The 17,807-nt window shown below is 36.0% G+C and overlaps 1 protein-coding gene across 1 annotated transcript; it reads right to left on the reverse strand.

The window, feature by feature from the left end:
* Positions 1–508: 508 nt before the first annotated feature.
* LOC122595031 (callose synthase 5-like) lies at positions 509–15,072 on the reverse strand. Its single transcript, XM_043767308.1, is given in 39 exon segments — positions 509–887; positions 1,332–1,517; positions 1,608–1,658; positions 2,110–2,907; positions 3,326–3,555; positions 3,649–3,761; positions 4,118–4,201; positions 4,290–4,405; positions 4,478–4,597; positions 4,700–4,811; positions 4,901–5,090; positions 5,664–5,732; positions 5,806–5,931; positions 6,028–6,137; positions 6,567–6,718; positions 6,852–6,969; positions 7,273–7,367; positions 7,452–7,575; positions 8,820–9,133; positions 9,135–9,320; positions 9,400–9,522; positions 10,718–10,804; positions 10,975–11,024; positions 11,100–11,181; positions 11,267–11,327; positions 11,417–11,469; positions 11,940–12,283; positions 12,441–12,555; positions 12,632–12,754; positions 12,855–12,933; positions 13,022–13,098; positions 13,182–13,319; positions 13,427–13,553; positions 13,661–13,752; positions 14,121–14,213; positions 14,332–14,460; positions 14,540–14,650; positions 14,743–14,836; positions 14,951–15,072. Coding segments are annotated over 39 exon segments (5,583 nt in total). The 5' UTR covers positions 15,031–15,072; the 3' UTR covers positions 509–656.
* Positions 15,073–17,807: the final 2,735 nt, after the last annotated feature.

The following is a 17,807-nucleotide window of genomic DNA, read 5'->3' on the forward strand; positions in this document are numbered from 1 at the left end:
TTTTTTATATTGTAGTATTCTTTTTAGTTATTTTTATTTTCATGTTTATATACAAATATCTTTTTACAACGTTTTATGGTTATAAACTATTTTACTATTTAATTAACTTACAAACCAGCATCTATATATTGAATTCGAAAAAGAAAATAAAAACATATAATTAAGATGAATTAACATTGCTTTTAATAAACAATAACGATGATTAAGAAAAACATATAATTAAGCTCGATTTATAAATGACCCGTTTTGACCTGGACCCATTTTTACCCGTCATCCAACCCGATCCGACCCGTACATTTTGCCACCTCTAGCCCAAACTAATAATGGTGAATAATAAGTGCATGACCAACTTAACATACGGAGCCTCTTTTCATGACCAAAAAAAATAATAAAAAATGACAAGTTTATACTACTATTGATGGTAAACTGCATCGAATGTACACATACAGTTTATACAGCATATTCGACCTCACTTGAACAGGATTTGTTCTATAGGCTTGTACCTCTGTATCCTTGATTCCTATCAAGACACTTATACAGCATATGAACTATTTAATGTGCGCATGCTGTTTATACAACATATGAACTATCTACCCTCTTTTACTTGCTATATGAACTATCTACCCTCATTTACTTGCTAAGTATATTACTAATGACTACTTGTTTTTCTTACCACCTGCTAGAATACGTTGGATCTGTAGCCCTCTACTAAAAGCTTGGTTGAAAAGAAGCCTGGTTTGGAAATCATATACCATTGGGAACCATGCAAGTATGGCCACTGGAGTGAAGATCATCACCCCCATCATATACTCGTATCCTCTCCCCAGTGCCTTCACCGACCCCCACATTCCCAATGCCTTCACTGCTGGCCTGCATGCTTGTGCTATCTGCAAATGCAGAATATCACTAACTTCACTGAGATCTATATTTGTCAGTATAAACGCCCTTATATTTGACTTGACCTAATCTACTTGTTTTTAGCGATCTAGTTTCTTCTAACAGCACTGCAGGTGGCTACATGGAAGCCTAATTTATTTCGTTGATTATGGGTTGAAATCGTTCTCTTTTTTGTCCCTTGGTATCCACAATAGGGGTAATCACTTATAAACATCATTATCAAATTTATCAAGAGTCGAAACTTCTAGCAATGATCATGATTCTAAGCAGACTGTAGCCAAATAACTATCATGTATAATTTAGAATTACTATTGTGTGTTTGATAACTGAGCCTAACAGCGCATTACAAGAAAACGGTGATATACAATGATGACTGAATCTTGGAAAAGGTTTGTATATGCTGAAAAATGAAACTAAGATATGAGCATGTTTACCTGCAAGATTGCCCATCCAGTTGGCATGAACGCAATTAAGCTTGCAAAAATATCTCCAACAGTAAGCCCAAGGAACTGAAAAAGAATCACAAGCGTGCCAATGAATCCAACAAAGAGGAACAATTTAAGAAGTCGGAACATTAGCTGGAAATCAGCACTGAACTTCTTCCGGCCCATGGTTACAATCTGCAATTAAAAAGTAGACTCATTTTGTATTGCTCGCTTGACAAGAGGTTTAAAGAACTAGTATGGGAGGAATTTGGTTTCAGTACAGACCTTCAAGATGATTATTACAGCAAGAATCACAATCCAAGATAGACCGTAGACCTGTAATTGTTACAAGAGAAAACTTCATGATTTCCAGTGAAGATACAGGTTCTCAAGGAAGAAGAATTTTATAGAGTTGACAAAATGGGTGGATTCAGTGGGTTGGATAACCAGTCAAAATGAGTAGTTTTGGTATGGGGTGGGGTTGATCTGAAACACTTTCACCTTCAAAATAGTTAATTTTTATTAACAATTAGCAAGTCAAATCTGTTTACAAAACCATAATATTTCAATAACAGCATACTTATTAAAAATATGAATTACAAGGTCAAGTTAACAAAAAAAATACACTTTTGGGGGATTTTCAACCAGTTTGATCCATTCACTGTGTTTCCCTGTTAGCAAAATTCTTTAGCATGACCACCCTTTTGAGATAAAAACACAACTCCCAGCTGACCAAATCATAAATATATGGGTCAAAATTGCCATCTAAGCAGATTTCTGTTCTTACCATGATGCTTTTTTCACTTTGGCTCACTCTAAGTTGATAGACAATTCCGTACTGGTACACAAAAAACCTAAGAGAGAGGAAAACTTCCATCACACGTCCAAGAAGACCAGTGTACTGTAAATGTTCCTGCTCTTCCTCCCACCATGACTCCCAGCTCTTGTTAGCAGGAACACCAATGCCACCACGGTTGCTGATCCATGTTGACCAATCTTCCCAGTCTTCCACTATCTTTTGCCATTCGAACCCTGACGGGTTGAATAAGAATGGAGCAAAAAACCAAGAAACCACTAAAAACCACATCGAAGCAGTTAGAAAAAAGTATGCTGTACTGCTTGTAGCTGACAATCCATATGCTTGATAAACCAGAAGCAGAATGAACAACTCCATGGCTTTAGTAAAATGGCTTCTTGAGTACATTCTGTAATTCTCGGCAAACTTCTCATGTCTCACAACAAAACCACGCCCTGTAGCTCTGTACTTGGCCCCACCATGTAGAATTGTGCGACCAAAATAGTGTAGTTTAGTCCCAAGGGAGAATGTAAAGAAGACAGCTGCTAATTGGAGCTGCATGATGATCAAGTCACCCATTGCTGTTCTGAAACCTCGTTCTAGTCCAATCTCCATGACCATAGGCAAAGCCATTAAAAGACCCAGTTGAACTACAGACTGAGAAGCCATGACTGCTTTCAGAGCAGTATCTCCCCTAATTCTTGCTGATTTCATAATTGCTTTCTCTAATCCACTCAAAGAGAGGTAAAGTCTTCCATACAAGTATGCATACACCGTAAGGACCACCAGCTGGATAGTATTAACAGAAATTATGAGTCAGCTTTGAGTAAAATGGCCAGTAATTATACACATTAAAGCTATCAATCGAAACTTTGGGTTATTTGATATAATGAATTTAAGGAGAGCTTATTTCTGAAACAAAACATTTAGCTCCGAATTCAATCGTGAATCTAAAATACCAATTGCCATCAAAATACTCATTTTCGGATGACCGGGGTTCTAAAAATGTTAGGAACTAAGGATATTTTGTACTTAACTACCCAATCAGATCAGTACTAAAGGCTGGTAAATTGGCATAATTTTGGTATGAAACCTTATATATAAAAGTTGGGAACTAAGAAAATTTTATACTTGACTGCCCACGAAGATTAGTTAAAAGGGATGGCAAAGTAACTTAAAAGTGGTTGGCATCTAGTAAAGTTTATACCATAGAGCTGACATAGAAGCCTGTAGTCGTATAGTAACAAGATAACATCCGGAAAAAATCAAAGCGATGGCCTAATCTGTAGATATCCCGACTTAGAGTCTGCTCCCCATTGCCACATGCCACTTTAGCTTCAAAAAGTGAGATTTGGTTGAGGCCAACATCCCTTCCCTTTCCTACTTGGATATACTCGAGGTGAATTATATTTCCACGTCTTAGCGTAGAATTGAACCCTACATGACGAGTCTCAATGGTTACAGCATTATCTTGAGTAAATCATGGCAAGTTTATCAAACAGAGTATATAACTATGTGGCACAAGATTACCTGCAAAGATGTCCTCGCTTAGGTTAATGCCTTTTGACGCTTTGCTGATGCCACCTCGTGTAATGTGGAAAATCCTATTGAAGACATCTGGATGTCCATAATGGAAGCGAACCCTGAACCCAACCAATATTATGCATAACTTAGTTTTTCAAGTCTAACATCAGCATTAAATGAAGTAGATAATCAATAACAGAAGCTCTTTTTGAAATATCATATTAATATAATTGATGCCTCATAGGAGATAGATATCATGCAGTGGAATATTGATTATTAGTTTTAGGATACTTTGGTCATTATTATAGGGTTATCAAACGAATAACTGTCTTAGATGTTCTCGTGATATATTCTCATGTTTCTGCAATTTATGGTGCATACATTTTATACCACTCTCATCACCTGTATAAACAAAGGAATGCATCTTAATAAGTAATAAGTTTACTTTCAACGAGATTTAGAAGAAGTGACATACTTCAGTGGCCTGGCAAGAACTCTTTGTCCAATCGTGACGAAGCTTGTTTCTTGATTTGACATGAACCAGGCCAAAGAAGAAACACTGTAGGGGGAAAAAATGATATCAAGTACAATTCTATAAGCAGAAACATATATCTATTATCTAAATCCAGCTTAAATATTGCCCGAACCTTCCTGTAAAGATATGTTCGCGTACACCCAAAATTGTTGGGGGCCGCACTCCATGATCCTCATTAAATTCTTCAAGCAAGTTACGCATTTTGAAAGCTTCTTCCAAGTAGTTGTCCTTCACGAAACAAACCAACTAAACAACAAGCCATTTACTGTAATAAAGAGCCAACAATAACTAATAGATTACTTGGTTCATATCAATTGTTTGAAGAGCTTCTCCTCTTGTAAATATTATGGCATGATTTTGATTCTCAGGCTTCCCTTCTCCTATTTTTGGTGAACCAGGCAACTTTATCCTGTATATTTCCTTCAGAAAGCGTAGATATGCAGTAAGCAAATATTTAGTGTCATGTTCTCCCAGAGATATCAGATGACAATTATGATTATTGAAAATTTAAAGGCCGACTACCTGATCAAGATTATCCACAGCTTTAATCAAGACAGAATAGTAGACCTTCTGTGATTTGGCTCCTACTCTTTCTTCAACTTCATCAATGTATGCTACACGAAGAGCTGGATTGCTGCTCACCAAGAATTCAGGGGAAACCAGATTTATCAATAAAATCACAAAATTATGCGGAAAATTTTCTACGTCCCATGAAATACTTACTTAACCATTAAATTTAATATGTCTGTTGCACGTCGATCACCACTACGTTTCTGATTTCCATAGTTTTGACATGTCGCTACATAAGTGAACTTCATATCAGCCACAGCCTCTAGTTGAGCATGCAAGGATTTCTGGCTTTTCTTATCCTCCTCTGATGGAATAGTGACAGCTTTATAGCCCTCCAATATTTCTGCTTGTTATGTACATAAAGAATTAGGATGTGAGAATTACCATCAAAAAGTCAGTTACATACAATTCTGTTCCTCCAAACGAAGATATACAGGACAAACTGTAAATATATGTGGAATTGTGTGAAATACTTGCATTTCTAAAAAGACATCAGGAAGTCTAGTAAATAATATCAAAGTTGGCAATGAACCAATAAGTGTGCACTTCGGAAAGGACTGGAATTTAAAATCGCTTGATTCACATGGCCATTTTTTGGGAAAATGGTTCATTTGCTCGATGAGTATAATTCACATGGCCATTTTAGTGCCATATTATATCAAAAAGTATATAATAAGAATTGAGTTTGATGATTTTCAGTTACTACTAGTCCATATTTGAGTAGAAGTAGAAGATATGAAAACTTCTATGGGGCAACATATAACTATTATGAATTTCCTCTCTTATCATTGCTGATTTCCCAGTAAGTATATAGATTCTAGCAAATGGTTTTATAGCATGGATCCAAAGATGCTCCAAAGGAAAAAAGCTGCATACATGCACAAAGCCAATACTAGATTAATATTTTTGCTCTTACGTCTTTCATTAGCCATATCAAGAAATGCCTGAAGCTTCAATGCCCTTCTATAGTACATCATCCCTCTAACTGCATAGCTAACAATCGTTAGGAACGCAATAAAATCGGGGATATATTTTACATTAAATTTATATGGAATTACCTGTTCTACAGAGTGTCTGTCCTCTTAAGGAGACCCAATGACGGAGCTGTAGTATGTTTTCCTCATTTTCATATATATCTGAATCTTCTTTGCAATTTATGCGCTCCATGAAATTTTCCCATTCATCTGATACATCGATTTTTCGATTCCATACAACCCACAATTAACATGTGTTCATGAGCGAAGATGTATACTAGAAGGTTAATGCTACATTATCAGAACCTGGAAAGATTTTTCGCAGGTAATATTTGATTGATATGCCATCTTCATTTTCCATGTCAAGGTCACTCTTGGAATAAACGGTTTCTTCACTATAGTAGGGGGTCATGACACTGCAGATACCAAATAATGATTATATATCATGCTGATAAATTAACATATTGTTCTGGATTCACGTACCAGCTTTCACAGTCTTTTGTATGTATATTTAGTGATTTATAAAAGAATTGAAGCAGTACCAGCAACAAGCAGATACATTATTGCAAATTGAAGTTTAAACTCTCTTTCGCGATCTTCAATAGCACCCTCACTTAACTACTCAAGACTTATTCATATTTTGTGGTGATTAATATTTAACCATCCAGAAATTTCAATCCACATGTCAGTGTTCATGAAGAAACTACTTAGTAACTGAGATTTTCCTACCAAATTTTTATATTTATAGACTCATAAATACTACAAACAAGTGTGACCTGTTCCCTGTCATCAGGCATATGACTTATTGCTAAATATATATAGCTTGATGAAAACAAAATTTGTACCTGAAAGACAGCATTTTACGCACTCGCGGTGCTGGGGGCATTCCCATGAAAAGGGAATTTGTGAAAAATGTTAATCTACGCCGTGCTTCCAAGTTTTTTGGGACATCCATGGCAGCTTCATTTATAGTGAGAAGAAGGTGGAGCCGCTTCATCTGCAACGGTAAAACTTCAATTATAATCATCTGTAACTGCAAACTAAAGTACTGATCACAGTGTGTGTGTGTGTGTGTGAGAGAGAGTGTTCCAAGGAAATATCTTATAAAACACGTGTAATTGAAAGTTAACCTGTTCTTCCCACTGGGAAGTGAAATGAGGAAACTCTATAGCAGGTCTAGAATTGACAGCTTTCTCGAATAGCTGTGCTCCAGAATCTTTGCTACCATGTCCAAGTTCTGCCAATTCACTGAAACAAACATTTACAAAGTTGTTATCTGATTGTAGAATGTATCAAATAAAAAATATACTGTGCATCGATGATTATTGCATTATCATAAACTCATGAAATGCGATTGTTTGTTTATTTAGTCTCTGAAAAGGGTAAATGCCTAGGAACCCCTTAGTCCCATAGAGGAATTTTTCCTCTCAAGCTAGCAACCTTGCAACGCTGCCTGGCTCTAGTACCTTGCTAATAGACATATTTATATTAATATATGAATCTGCCGCTCCAAAAAAAAAAAAAAACTCATGAAATGCTGATATCACAAACCGGATTTCGTTGACCATCATATCACGAGTAACTACTTCTAACATGTCCTGAAGCAACAAAACCACAGTGTTGTGCTTAGATTCGTCACCCTCTCTCTGCAACATGTATAATTATAACATGTTAAAATGATCAGTACTACACTAACAAAGAGCACTAATTTCTGTTTTTGAATGACTCACCAGAATTTCCACCAACTTCACAAATTGGTTGCGAAGAGTAGATAGAGAGCCCATTCTGAAATTCGTTAGAAAAGTATTCCTGGAAATGTTGCTTTCAACTTCTTTAATTATGATACCAATTATCCTGTCAACAGAACAAAAATCAGAGATGGAGTGGAAGGGATCGATGTTCTTAAAAGGGCTTCTTGCCTAGCAACATTTAAGTCAGTCCACTAACCAAGTTGTGGGTTCAAGTCTCATTATGGAAAATGTGTGAACTATTATGTGGCGGTTGCTAACCTTTGCATTTCTAACAAAATAAAATTTTATATCAAGAACTTCAGTGGTGGTCATAGCACTCAAAGAAGAAGGTTAAAGATACCCACCTTCTATGGAGGGTAATACAACTTTAAGTCAGCATTGGAATAAATACCCAAATGATCAATCAAATATAACACAATGTTGATGAAGAACGGAGATAGGAACATCAGGTCGGAGTTACAGATATATGTTTTTCCTATTACTGTAGTGGTTAGTGCTTACAGTCAAGTTCGTCTTTTTTATTGTGTTACAGAAAAGCTCACTGAAGAAGCTAAGATTATATCATTATTATTGATGCAACTAGGGAAACATGTTAATTCATTGGTTGGGGTTATGAATATGTGCTTTAGTGTGCAAGGGTTTAGATCACACGATCAAACAGTTTGGATAAAAGTTACATTGATGCTGATAGCATGTCTGGGTTTAAAAGCAGTCAGGCAGGATAACATTTTTTTACTTGGGGTCTGTATAACATCATAGGGATATAGAAATAGGTAAAAAAATGTTAATAGGAATGTTATGAACAACAGGGAAAAATTCAGGGTATCCAGAAGACATATTCACAAGATGATTGTAGAAAATTTGTGACTGCTAAGCCAGATGTTGGCCACACAATGGATAATAAAACCAGAGATTCTGATAGATGGAAGAAATGCAATCTATTAAGTAATCTATTTTTTATGACTATGCAAATATTTAAAGATAGGCTTACATGAAAGTTAAAATGTCTAACTAGGTAACTTTTTTATGGAACATGATTCATATGCCTAAAACATTAAGATTATTTTATGCACTAAAAGCACCAGTAGAGCTGTATAATGATGCCATAGACATTTAGAAATTACTCGTAGAAACTTGATGATTTTCCTAATAAAGAATATGCTGCAGATAATAGGAGATATCCTTAATGGAAACAGCTGAAATTTCCATCAAATAGTGGAACAAACTTCAATGGACTTAGATATGTATAAATGTTTCATTTAAGCTATTTGAATATTTTGTGGTACAATGCTTTTGTAGAGAAGATAGAAAGTTGAAAGACTTAAAGAAAAATTTAGCTTACACAACCTTTTCTCAGTATGTCCAACAACCAAAGCATTTAGGACAAGCTTGAAGGACTCGTAGCATTCAATGACAGCACACTTCATATATTCATCAGAGCATATACGTTTCCAGAGATCAGTATCCTTAGATCGAAATTGCACTGCCATGTCAACTGCAATTGGTACCTGAAAGAACAGTGAGGATATGAGAACAATATACATAGATAAGAATATTTGAATAATTAAACAAACCTTGCTAGCAAGCAAAAACGGTGGCCACTGAATTAGGTTGAGGTTGGGGTCTGAAGAATACGGGACTAACAGCAGGTCCATCTCCCTGCAATAGGTAAACTCATATCTAAGTTTGAACTATCTTCTCAAATAAAACTAAAAGATGGTAAAATTCATAAATGATGGTTGAGCGGCCTTTCCTGTCACTTATAAAATCTTCTTCACGGAAGCTACATACAACTTCATTCCACAGCTGAGCAAATTTTGCTGCTTCAGTTCTCCTGTTTGGTGTAACCTATATTTATGGTGGAATAACAATCTCATGTATCATTTCATTACAAGATAACTGTTCTCATCAAATACTCTTCAAGTACCTCTGCAAATCGTTTAGAGAGAGAAAATCCCTCTTTCTTGGTCCTCTCAGATGGTAACAAATACGCGTTGAATGCACCAGGTATAGACTGGAAGCGGGACCTTAGCATATCCAATGTTCGTATCTATGACGATATACAGGAATGTTAGCACTTGGAACAAGCAATACAGATCTGAAGAATCAATGTTCAAACAAACCAAAAAAAACCATGCTCGTGAAACTTTCTTATCTGCATGACACTACACATATAAGAATATATACTGTTTGTAGCATCAGCAAAGTAGTTGAACCCTTACGTAGTCTCGATACTGTTGTGGTTAACTAAAATATAAAAGGTCATACAGACTTCTGCCTCTCCACTTAAAAAGGAGTACTTACAGTTAAGTAGCAAAGTGTGCACTCAAGCTAATAATCAAAACTCAGCTTTCCACTTTCTAAACCAGATTATTTTGGGCCCACTAAATTCTAAAAACACGCATAGTTATGTAACTAAATGATTAATCACAAATGTTTTACCAACCTGATCGAAATTTAGTAGATAGATATGTTTACCTGCTGTTGAGCTTACATGCATGCTTACTTTACCTATGATAAAAATTGCTAATACAGATTTTACTCAAGCAATTCAGTGAAAAAAAGAATGGTGTTTGTTAACCTATTTGAATTGAATTAAGTAGAGCTGGAGTCAATGAATTCTATATAGTACTGTTGTGCAGGTGGAGAAGCAGAGGACTCAAGGAATACTACAGCATTCGGTGCTGATCTGGTAAAATTCTGAGAGTTAGTACCCCGCCAGAGATAACTTTAGCAGGGCATTAAACAGGTTTGTTTAACAGAGCATAGTTTCAGAATTGTACCCTAGCCACCTCACATTTCCTAATAGGGCCTTCATATAAAAAGGGTGAAAAAAGCTAAAGGTTGCAACTCCTAGGACCTTGGGTAAAAACTCTTCGAAAGAAATTAAGTACCTCAGGAGTAACAATTTATAAACTAACCAACAAGAAAACAAAAGCTGAGAACGGCAGGTATCTCAATGTTCTTGCATTTCTCATTTCTCATATCTCTATATCTTCTCTTACTTTAAGTTTTTGCAATGTTGTGAACATTTGGTATAGGAGAGATATGATCTTATCAGCTAAGAACCAAGGTTTTAATCCTAGGATGTTAATTAATCCAAAGGTTGTATTGTTGTAAGGATGACTTGCTGCTTTCAGCCTTTCAGCTAATAAAAAGTGAAAACATAATAAAATGCATAGCATTTCTTCATACAAAAAAAAGACGATTGGGTAGTTAGAGAGAGAGAGATAGGGACTCAGTACCTCTCCTAAATGATCAAAGGCCCCGATAATACCACCACACAAAGTTGAAAATATAGCATACCATATCTGAGTGTCCATAAAATAGACCTGAGTAATACATATAGCGCACATCAGCTTTTCAACTAAGATAAAATAGCGAGCACATCATCAGTGGAGAATCAAAGACGAAAATAGTAACAGTAGAAATTAAGATGAGTTTAGAACAAGAAAACTGGTAAATATTGGGATTAAGCAAACAAAAACAATATATAACACACCAAAATAACAGGTAGCCACAGTGCAGCAACCGCTCCATAGTTGTTTTTAGCTGCATATTCAATGCAAGTTATGAAAACCCTTATAATAAAAGAAACAAAAGAAAGATCCCAGGATGAACACAAACCATCAGGGAAGAATTCATGCCAAGCATATCGTATGCGTTTGATTTTCATAATATCTTTAGTCGGCTTGATCAAGGGTTTTATCTGGGGAGCAGAAAACTTTTATAGTAACAGAATCCACTGATATTCAATCTGATGGAATATAAAGTTCAGGGCATGGAGTAAAAACCTGAAAAAAGAAGCTGAAAGCAAACTTTGCACTTAGAAGAACCACCCAAAAGAAAGTGTACCTGATATTGACAGAAAAAAGTGACAGTATACATTAGATAACTGAATACAAAATGATACACAGTAGAAAGCTCAACAGCCATACACATACTTTAAAAGAGCAAATTGACTTTCATGCATTCCTCTCCCGACATAAATTCTGGGCTGCAGAGAGCAGAGAAATGCACAGTAAAGATTATATGTCTATCTAACTAGAAAGGAATAGCCTCCCTCCATGTGTGTGTGAGAGAGACATAAAAAGAGAAAGGGGATGGAAGGGCAGAGATAAAGAAAGAGAAAATTCAAGTCCATCTCCCATTTATGACTAGCAGGTCTGCCATTTTAAGAAGATACTGTAACTCTAATATTGCGGCAGCTTTAAATATTTTCAAACAGACCAAAATAATCTACTTCGGCCACCTTTGGCATTATTGTTGGCAACAATAATACGGAGTAATAGTAATAGTGATCATAATCATAATACGAATATTGACAATTGCAAAACTAGAAGTTCGAGTCATAGCCATGTCTAATCAAAAACTAATATTTATTCATATGGCAAAGGATGCTAGATACAAATGAATGTGTGATCAACTGAAAATTCAACAATGAGAATGATATGAACAAGTTTGTACCTGTGACCACCATAGAAGAAATCTTGCAATAAGCCAGTCAGAGTTTTCAATCCAACGCCGAAGCATAGGGAAAATGAAAAGTACTGCTGCAAGTATATTCGGAAGCAAATAGAACGCCACGGCCATAAGGTACAGGGATGGAATGCTCCGAAATCGGTTAAGGGAAGAAAGAATATCTTCAACTTGCCCAAAGGGCATTGAGATGTTGTCAGTTTGGTGTACATAACATACTGGAAGAGCTATGGACCATGCAAGGCTAACAATAATCTTTAAAGCGCTCCTCAATACATCTGTGAACTTCCATCTATGATATCCAGGGAAGTTCAGGACAAGATCCAATATACCTATAGCAGGCACGAGACACTTATGGATTATGACAACACACTGATAACCAAAGACCAATAAACTGAAGTATGTTTTTCCAATGAAGTTAATTTGAATCCTAAAACTATTAACATAGCAGAATCCACAAGGAAAAAAAATACATAAAGAAAAGCCTACTTTGGAAGAAACGCAGAACCGCTGCTGTAAGGAAGATACTGGATAGTTTGTATAGCACCCCCTTCTCAAAAACTTTGGACAATGAAACATCATTCCATGCAATGATAACCATAATCTGGAATAGAACAATTCAATCTAAGTTGCACAATACCTAATAGGAGAGCAGAATTGTATCTTCATCTGCTTCTTACCTGAAGAGCTAGTATAAAGAATGTCCACAAACGATCAAAACTTCTAAAAGTATGCCAAAATGACCGTGTCTCAACAAAATATGATTTTCCAAGGCTTCCAGCCATATGAGATGGTGGTTTTCCCTGTCACCACACACGCACATACATATTCAAGTCTTTTTTTTTTTAAAAACTAAATCCTAGGCGCTTGTAACCGTTAGAACTATATACATTAGAGATGAACCTTTTCTCTGTCCCATGTTGCTTTGAAAAACTTGCCATCATCACGCATAGGCCAACCCAAAGAAAAGCAATCAGCTGACCTACAAAATTAGCAAAGAAGTTAGGTTCAGAAGATATTCTGTGGTTTGAGACCATATTGTTTTTTTACAATATCTCTCAAGACTTTACCAGAAATATTCATTAAGATCGTCATAATTGCACCAAGCAGAATATGGGGCCTTTCCATTTTTGCTTCTCTTGGTTTCCTTCATCATGATAACAATAATCATTACACTATTTTTTAAGAGTAATAGTTTGACTATATGTGTATGGGTTGAAACCAGAGTACCTTTTCAATGACTCGATATATTGGAGTTACAACTTTGCGAAGGAAGGCTTCATCATCCCCACCATAAGATGGCTTAATATTTTCCCCAGTGACAATGCTGACATTTCCAGCCAACAAGCCATGGAGTTCATATGCCATCTGAATGGATGGCATGACCGGGTCATTAATAGATAATGGTCTTAAATTCATACAAAAACATTTGTGGTCACATACCACTGTAAAACTGTAACCAATGGAATACTTACATTGTGAAAGATGTAGCACAGGCACTCTGGTAAAAAGCGTATATTGGCAGCCTCGCCCCAGATAAGAAGATAGAGGCCTGTATAGAGTAGCTTCCTCTGTTTCTCTTCTTCATGTCCTTGAGGGAGCCTGCAAAACATTGGCTAACTTAAACTTATAGAATATAGAATAGATGAAAATTACATGCTCACTGGCATAAACTACCGTGGAAACTTAAAATCATGAGCAGAGCTCACCTTAAGCTATGCTTTCTACCCAAGAACTTACACCAGGTCTTATAATTCTTAAATAGCTGGTTCATAACAACATCAATTGCTCGATCATCCAGCTGCATCACAGTAACTTCAGAAGTTATATTGTTAACCAAACACCTTTGTGCTGTATAGAGAGAACTTAAAAAACTAAAACGTTATGTCAGCTCATAAACAAATAATAAGAATGCTGATGCATATGGACACGACAGCCCATGAGTTCACCCCCACCGTAAAAGATACAAAGTTACACTAACTAGGGATGTAAAGATATTGAAAGATCATTTGGTTTGGTTGGTTTTTAGATTGCAAAGTCAGGAAGATCATATATAATGGGAACAGCCTTAAAAACATAATAAATTATTATGATCAATGCATAAACCAGTGCAAGAGTCATAAGGTTCTGATAAAATGGATAAAAGTACGTTTAACATGAGGTGCATGCCTTGTTACTTGGATCTGGCTTAGGCGTCAGCCTGGCTTGAGGATGGGCAAGTTGCAAGATCAAATGTTCCCTCTGGTTCCTAACATTATCTTTCTGGAATAAAATCCAAATATAATGTAAAATATAAATCAAGATACATGAACGAGTCAGTAAACCTAATATGTAAATAGCTAGTCTTCAAATAGTAAATAAATCTTGAAAGATGACATGCCTGAAACCCAAACATTGCCCTTAGCCAATCTAGAAGATCTAGTGCTCCTGATTTCTGCTCTTTCTGATCAACAGAGGCTGGCCAATCTAAACCACGTGTGTTCCTGAGAGCAGCCACTGCTGCTTTAATCTGCAGTGTCACAAATATAGACAGATAAAAGCAGTACAGATATACCCACAGGAATCAAAGTAGATATACGGTGAGATACCTCTTCAAACTGCATGATGCACTGTGATTCCCCAGCAGAATCAAGAGGCAAAATGTTGTAGGGAGTGTATATTACCCGCTTTGCCTCAACATCCCTAGCTGAGGCAATAATCTATGCATACAAAGAAAGATCAGTCACATTAAGTAATGACTAATGATTAAAACCAGAAAATAGAATATTTAATGAAACAGGCAGGTACTGACATCAGCAGAAACTTTTTCAGCCTTTTCAGATTGTACGAAACAGAGGACTTCGAAAAGCACTCCGGCCACCTGGTAAGCTTTTCCAAGTTGAGCCCTGGTAAAGTTAGACAAGAAGAAGTTTAAAATTAGTCTTTAGTATTCTAAATATACAATGCCATTTCATTTAATTGGCCTTTTAAAATCACATATACGCTTGACTAAAAATTACCTATCGGCCTTTTCTCCCTGATCGAGCGCCTTGATATATTTCTCAAAATATTGCTTGTAAAAGCTCTCAATTTCCCGCATATCCGTCTTCTTAACACGAGCTTCTTTACTCGGGGCATCGTCCTGATAAGCACATTCCAAATTTCACAAGGCGTTTCTCATTGAAATTGTAAGATATATGTGCCCTAATCCCATCCTCACCCCTCCGAATTTCATAATGAGGGGGGGAGAAGGCCTGATTAAATACAATCAACATGGCAGGACTCTGTCAGTCCTTAGTAAGGGCATAATTTAAGTCTCACATGTAAATTACAATTAGCCTTCTCAATGATTGAAAGATGTTATGGGTATCTCTTTTTAAGAAACTTTAGAAAAAACTAGGTTTTATCATAACACAATTATATTCATTGTTATTGTCAAAAGCTTTACCAAAAGAGCATACACTAATATTGAGAATCCATTATTATGAATCAATTCAAGTTTGGGAAATATGCTGAGACAATAATCTAACTGAAAAACGAATGATGGCTTATTATATTAATAAAGTGTAAGCTAAAGAACCTAAAACGCAGAGTTAATGTACCCTTTCTAATCTTTGGGAGAGAGCAGTCTTAAATTGACGAACACCTCGACCAGTGGAGTTTTGATCTAACCTGTTTGCTTTCTCGCACGCATAGTACCGACCTTTTTTGTATACATAATAGAAAAAGATACGATTGATTAGTTCATAGATAAACAATGGACACAGTTATAAAATGATTTAAGGCAATCAATGCAAGTATCAAATCAAGGCGTTGGGTTGAAAGGAGAAGAGAAGGGAGATGAAATTACAAAGATAAGCAACACGTGGAGAGTCATTTTCGACCTCTGTTGCCACACGAAGGATGGGTGAAATTTGTTGGAGGGACGCGGGGGCCACCTCATTATCAAAAACTTCAGAGGAAAATGTGGTTGTGGCAGCGCTTCGGGAAGGTCTCCTTGTCAGCCCTTGTGGTCCGGAATCGGGGCCATGGGAAGATGACGATGGCGACTTCCCTATTTTCTTTCCTACACTACCTTCTTCAGTTCCTGCTTTTTTTTGCACGCTGCCTTCTTCCGTCCCTATTTTATTTCCCTCACTGCCTTCCTCCTTTCCTATTTTCTTACCCTCGCTGCCTTCCTCCATCTTTCTCTTCCTCTCTTTACCTCTTCATTCCAACAGCACACACCAACAGCAAAGATCAATCAGATTTAAAAATGTTAATGTTACTTGCACAAACACAACTGATTAGAATGAATGGGGAACCAATGTCAGGATGTCAGCATAGATGTATGCAGTAAACTTGAAATAGAATGTCAAGGGAAGCATTTTTTTGCTAAAGTAAATAGAACAAATTTATATTCTTGACTTGCATGAAAAAAATTGTTATGCAACTCCAATCATTATATCGATTCTATATACTAGAACACAAGGTCATCATATAAGCCACGGATAAGCCCATGCTCATTGTTGCCTGTATTAGAGTAGAGCTCTAGCAAACACATTCTAAGCACAGATCATTGGTATTGTACGTCGTAAGCAAAATTCAGCTATAGACACGTTATGGAATTCGTTCAACAACAGAACTTGTTATAGATCATCATCAACTTTACAAGAAAATCAAATCAAAGCCGGATCTCTAGAAAAACACATACAAGCAGGTAAATCAAATATAGAGTTACAGAACACAATCTGAGATGCATTCAATTGAAACTAATCCAAATTCATGTATACCGATATTATAAATTCCATTCAACATAATATTCAAATCTGTATATAACAGTCAAGCTAAATCTGAAATCCTAGAGAAAACACATTATGCAAATCACAACTAAAAAATCAGGAAAAACACACACACACACACACACACACACACCTCAATCTGCAGTCCTGCACCAATCTAATTTCATCCGATACAAAAAAGTGATTCCAAACGTACTAAACAGCCATAGATCTAAGTCTCAAATGTTAAGAAATTCTTTCAACAGTGTTACTGTATACACATAATACTAAACTTAGTCTCTAATTCTAACAAAATTTAAGCTAAATATGTATATTTAGAACATTCCAGACTACCGATAAAAGCGAAACTCAAAACTAAATATCTGAACCTAATTAAGTACAGAGTTTTTCAATCGAATACTATAATGTAACTAATAATCATCTGATATAATAGTGAAAACGATGAATAACGAAGTAAGCTAATCAGAATTACAAATGAAACAACATTTTCAAATTGTTATGATAATTAAATTAATTGAATTAAATTAATCATCATCGACATATAGATATATTATCTGTATATATAACCTAATCGGAAATTCTGGAAAAAAGTTTAAAAAATAAAAATAAAAATAGATACAGAATCGGAAGTAAAATAATAGTTTAATTACAGTTTTAAATTGAAAAATAAATGAAAAAAATAAATTACCTGAATGTAGATATAGATATAGATATGTATATCTATTTTGTGTAACGATGGCGACGATCTGCGACGAACGATAAACACGAGAGCGAGATTTTAGAGAGAGAGAGAGAGAGAAAAGAAAAAAATGGATGTTAGATATGGAGAGGTGATTCAGTGAAATGAGAGACGCACAAGTATTTTATATGGGCGGGAAATTCTGTTTGGGAGGAGACACGTGTCGATGGGTTATAGGTTATAGAGCGAAAAATAGGGGTGAGTGTGAAATAGTGTGATTTTTTTCTGAACAGTAGTGTTTGTGTATAGTGCGATGACTGATGAATGATATGCCGTCTTCTTCTTAATAGTAACACGTGAGGCATCGTGCTGGAACGCACGTTCCAAAATTTGTAGGAAGGCATATTGGTTGTTGTA

Source organism: Erigeron canadensis, chromosome 4 (genome assembly GCF_010389155.1).
Source record: "Erigeron canadensis isolate Cc75 chromosome 4, C_canadensis_v1, whole genome shotgun sequence".
In the NCBI taxonomy this organism is placed as follows: domain Eukaryota; kingdom Viridiplantae; phylum Streptophyta; class Magnoliopsida; order Asterales; family Asteraceae; genus Erigeron; species Erigeron canadensis.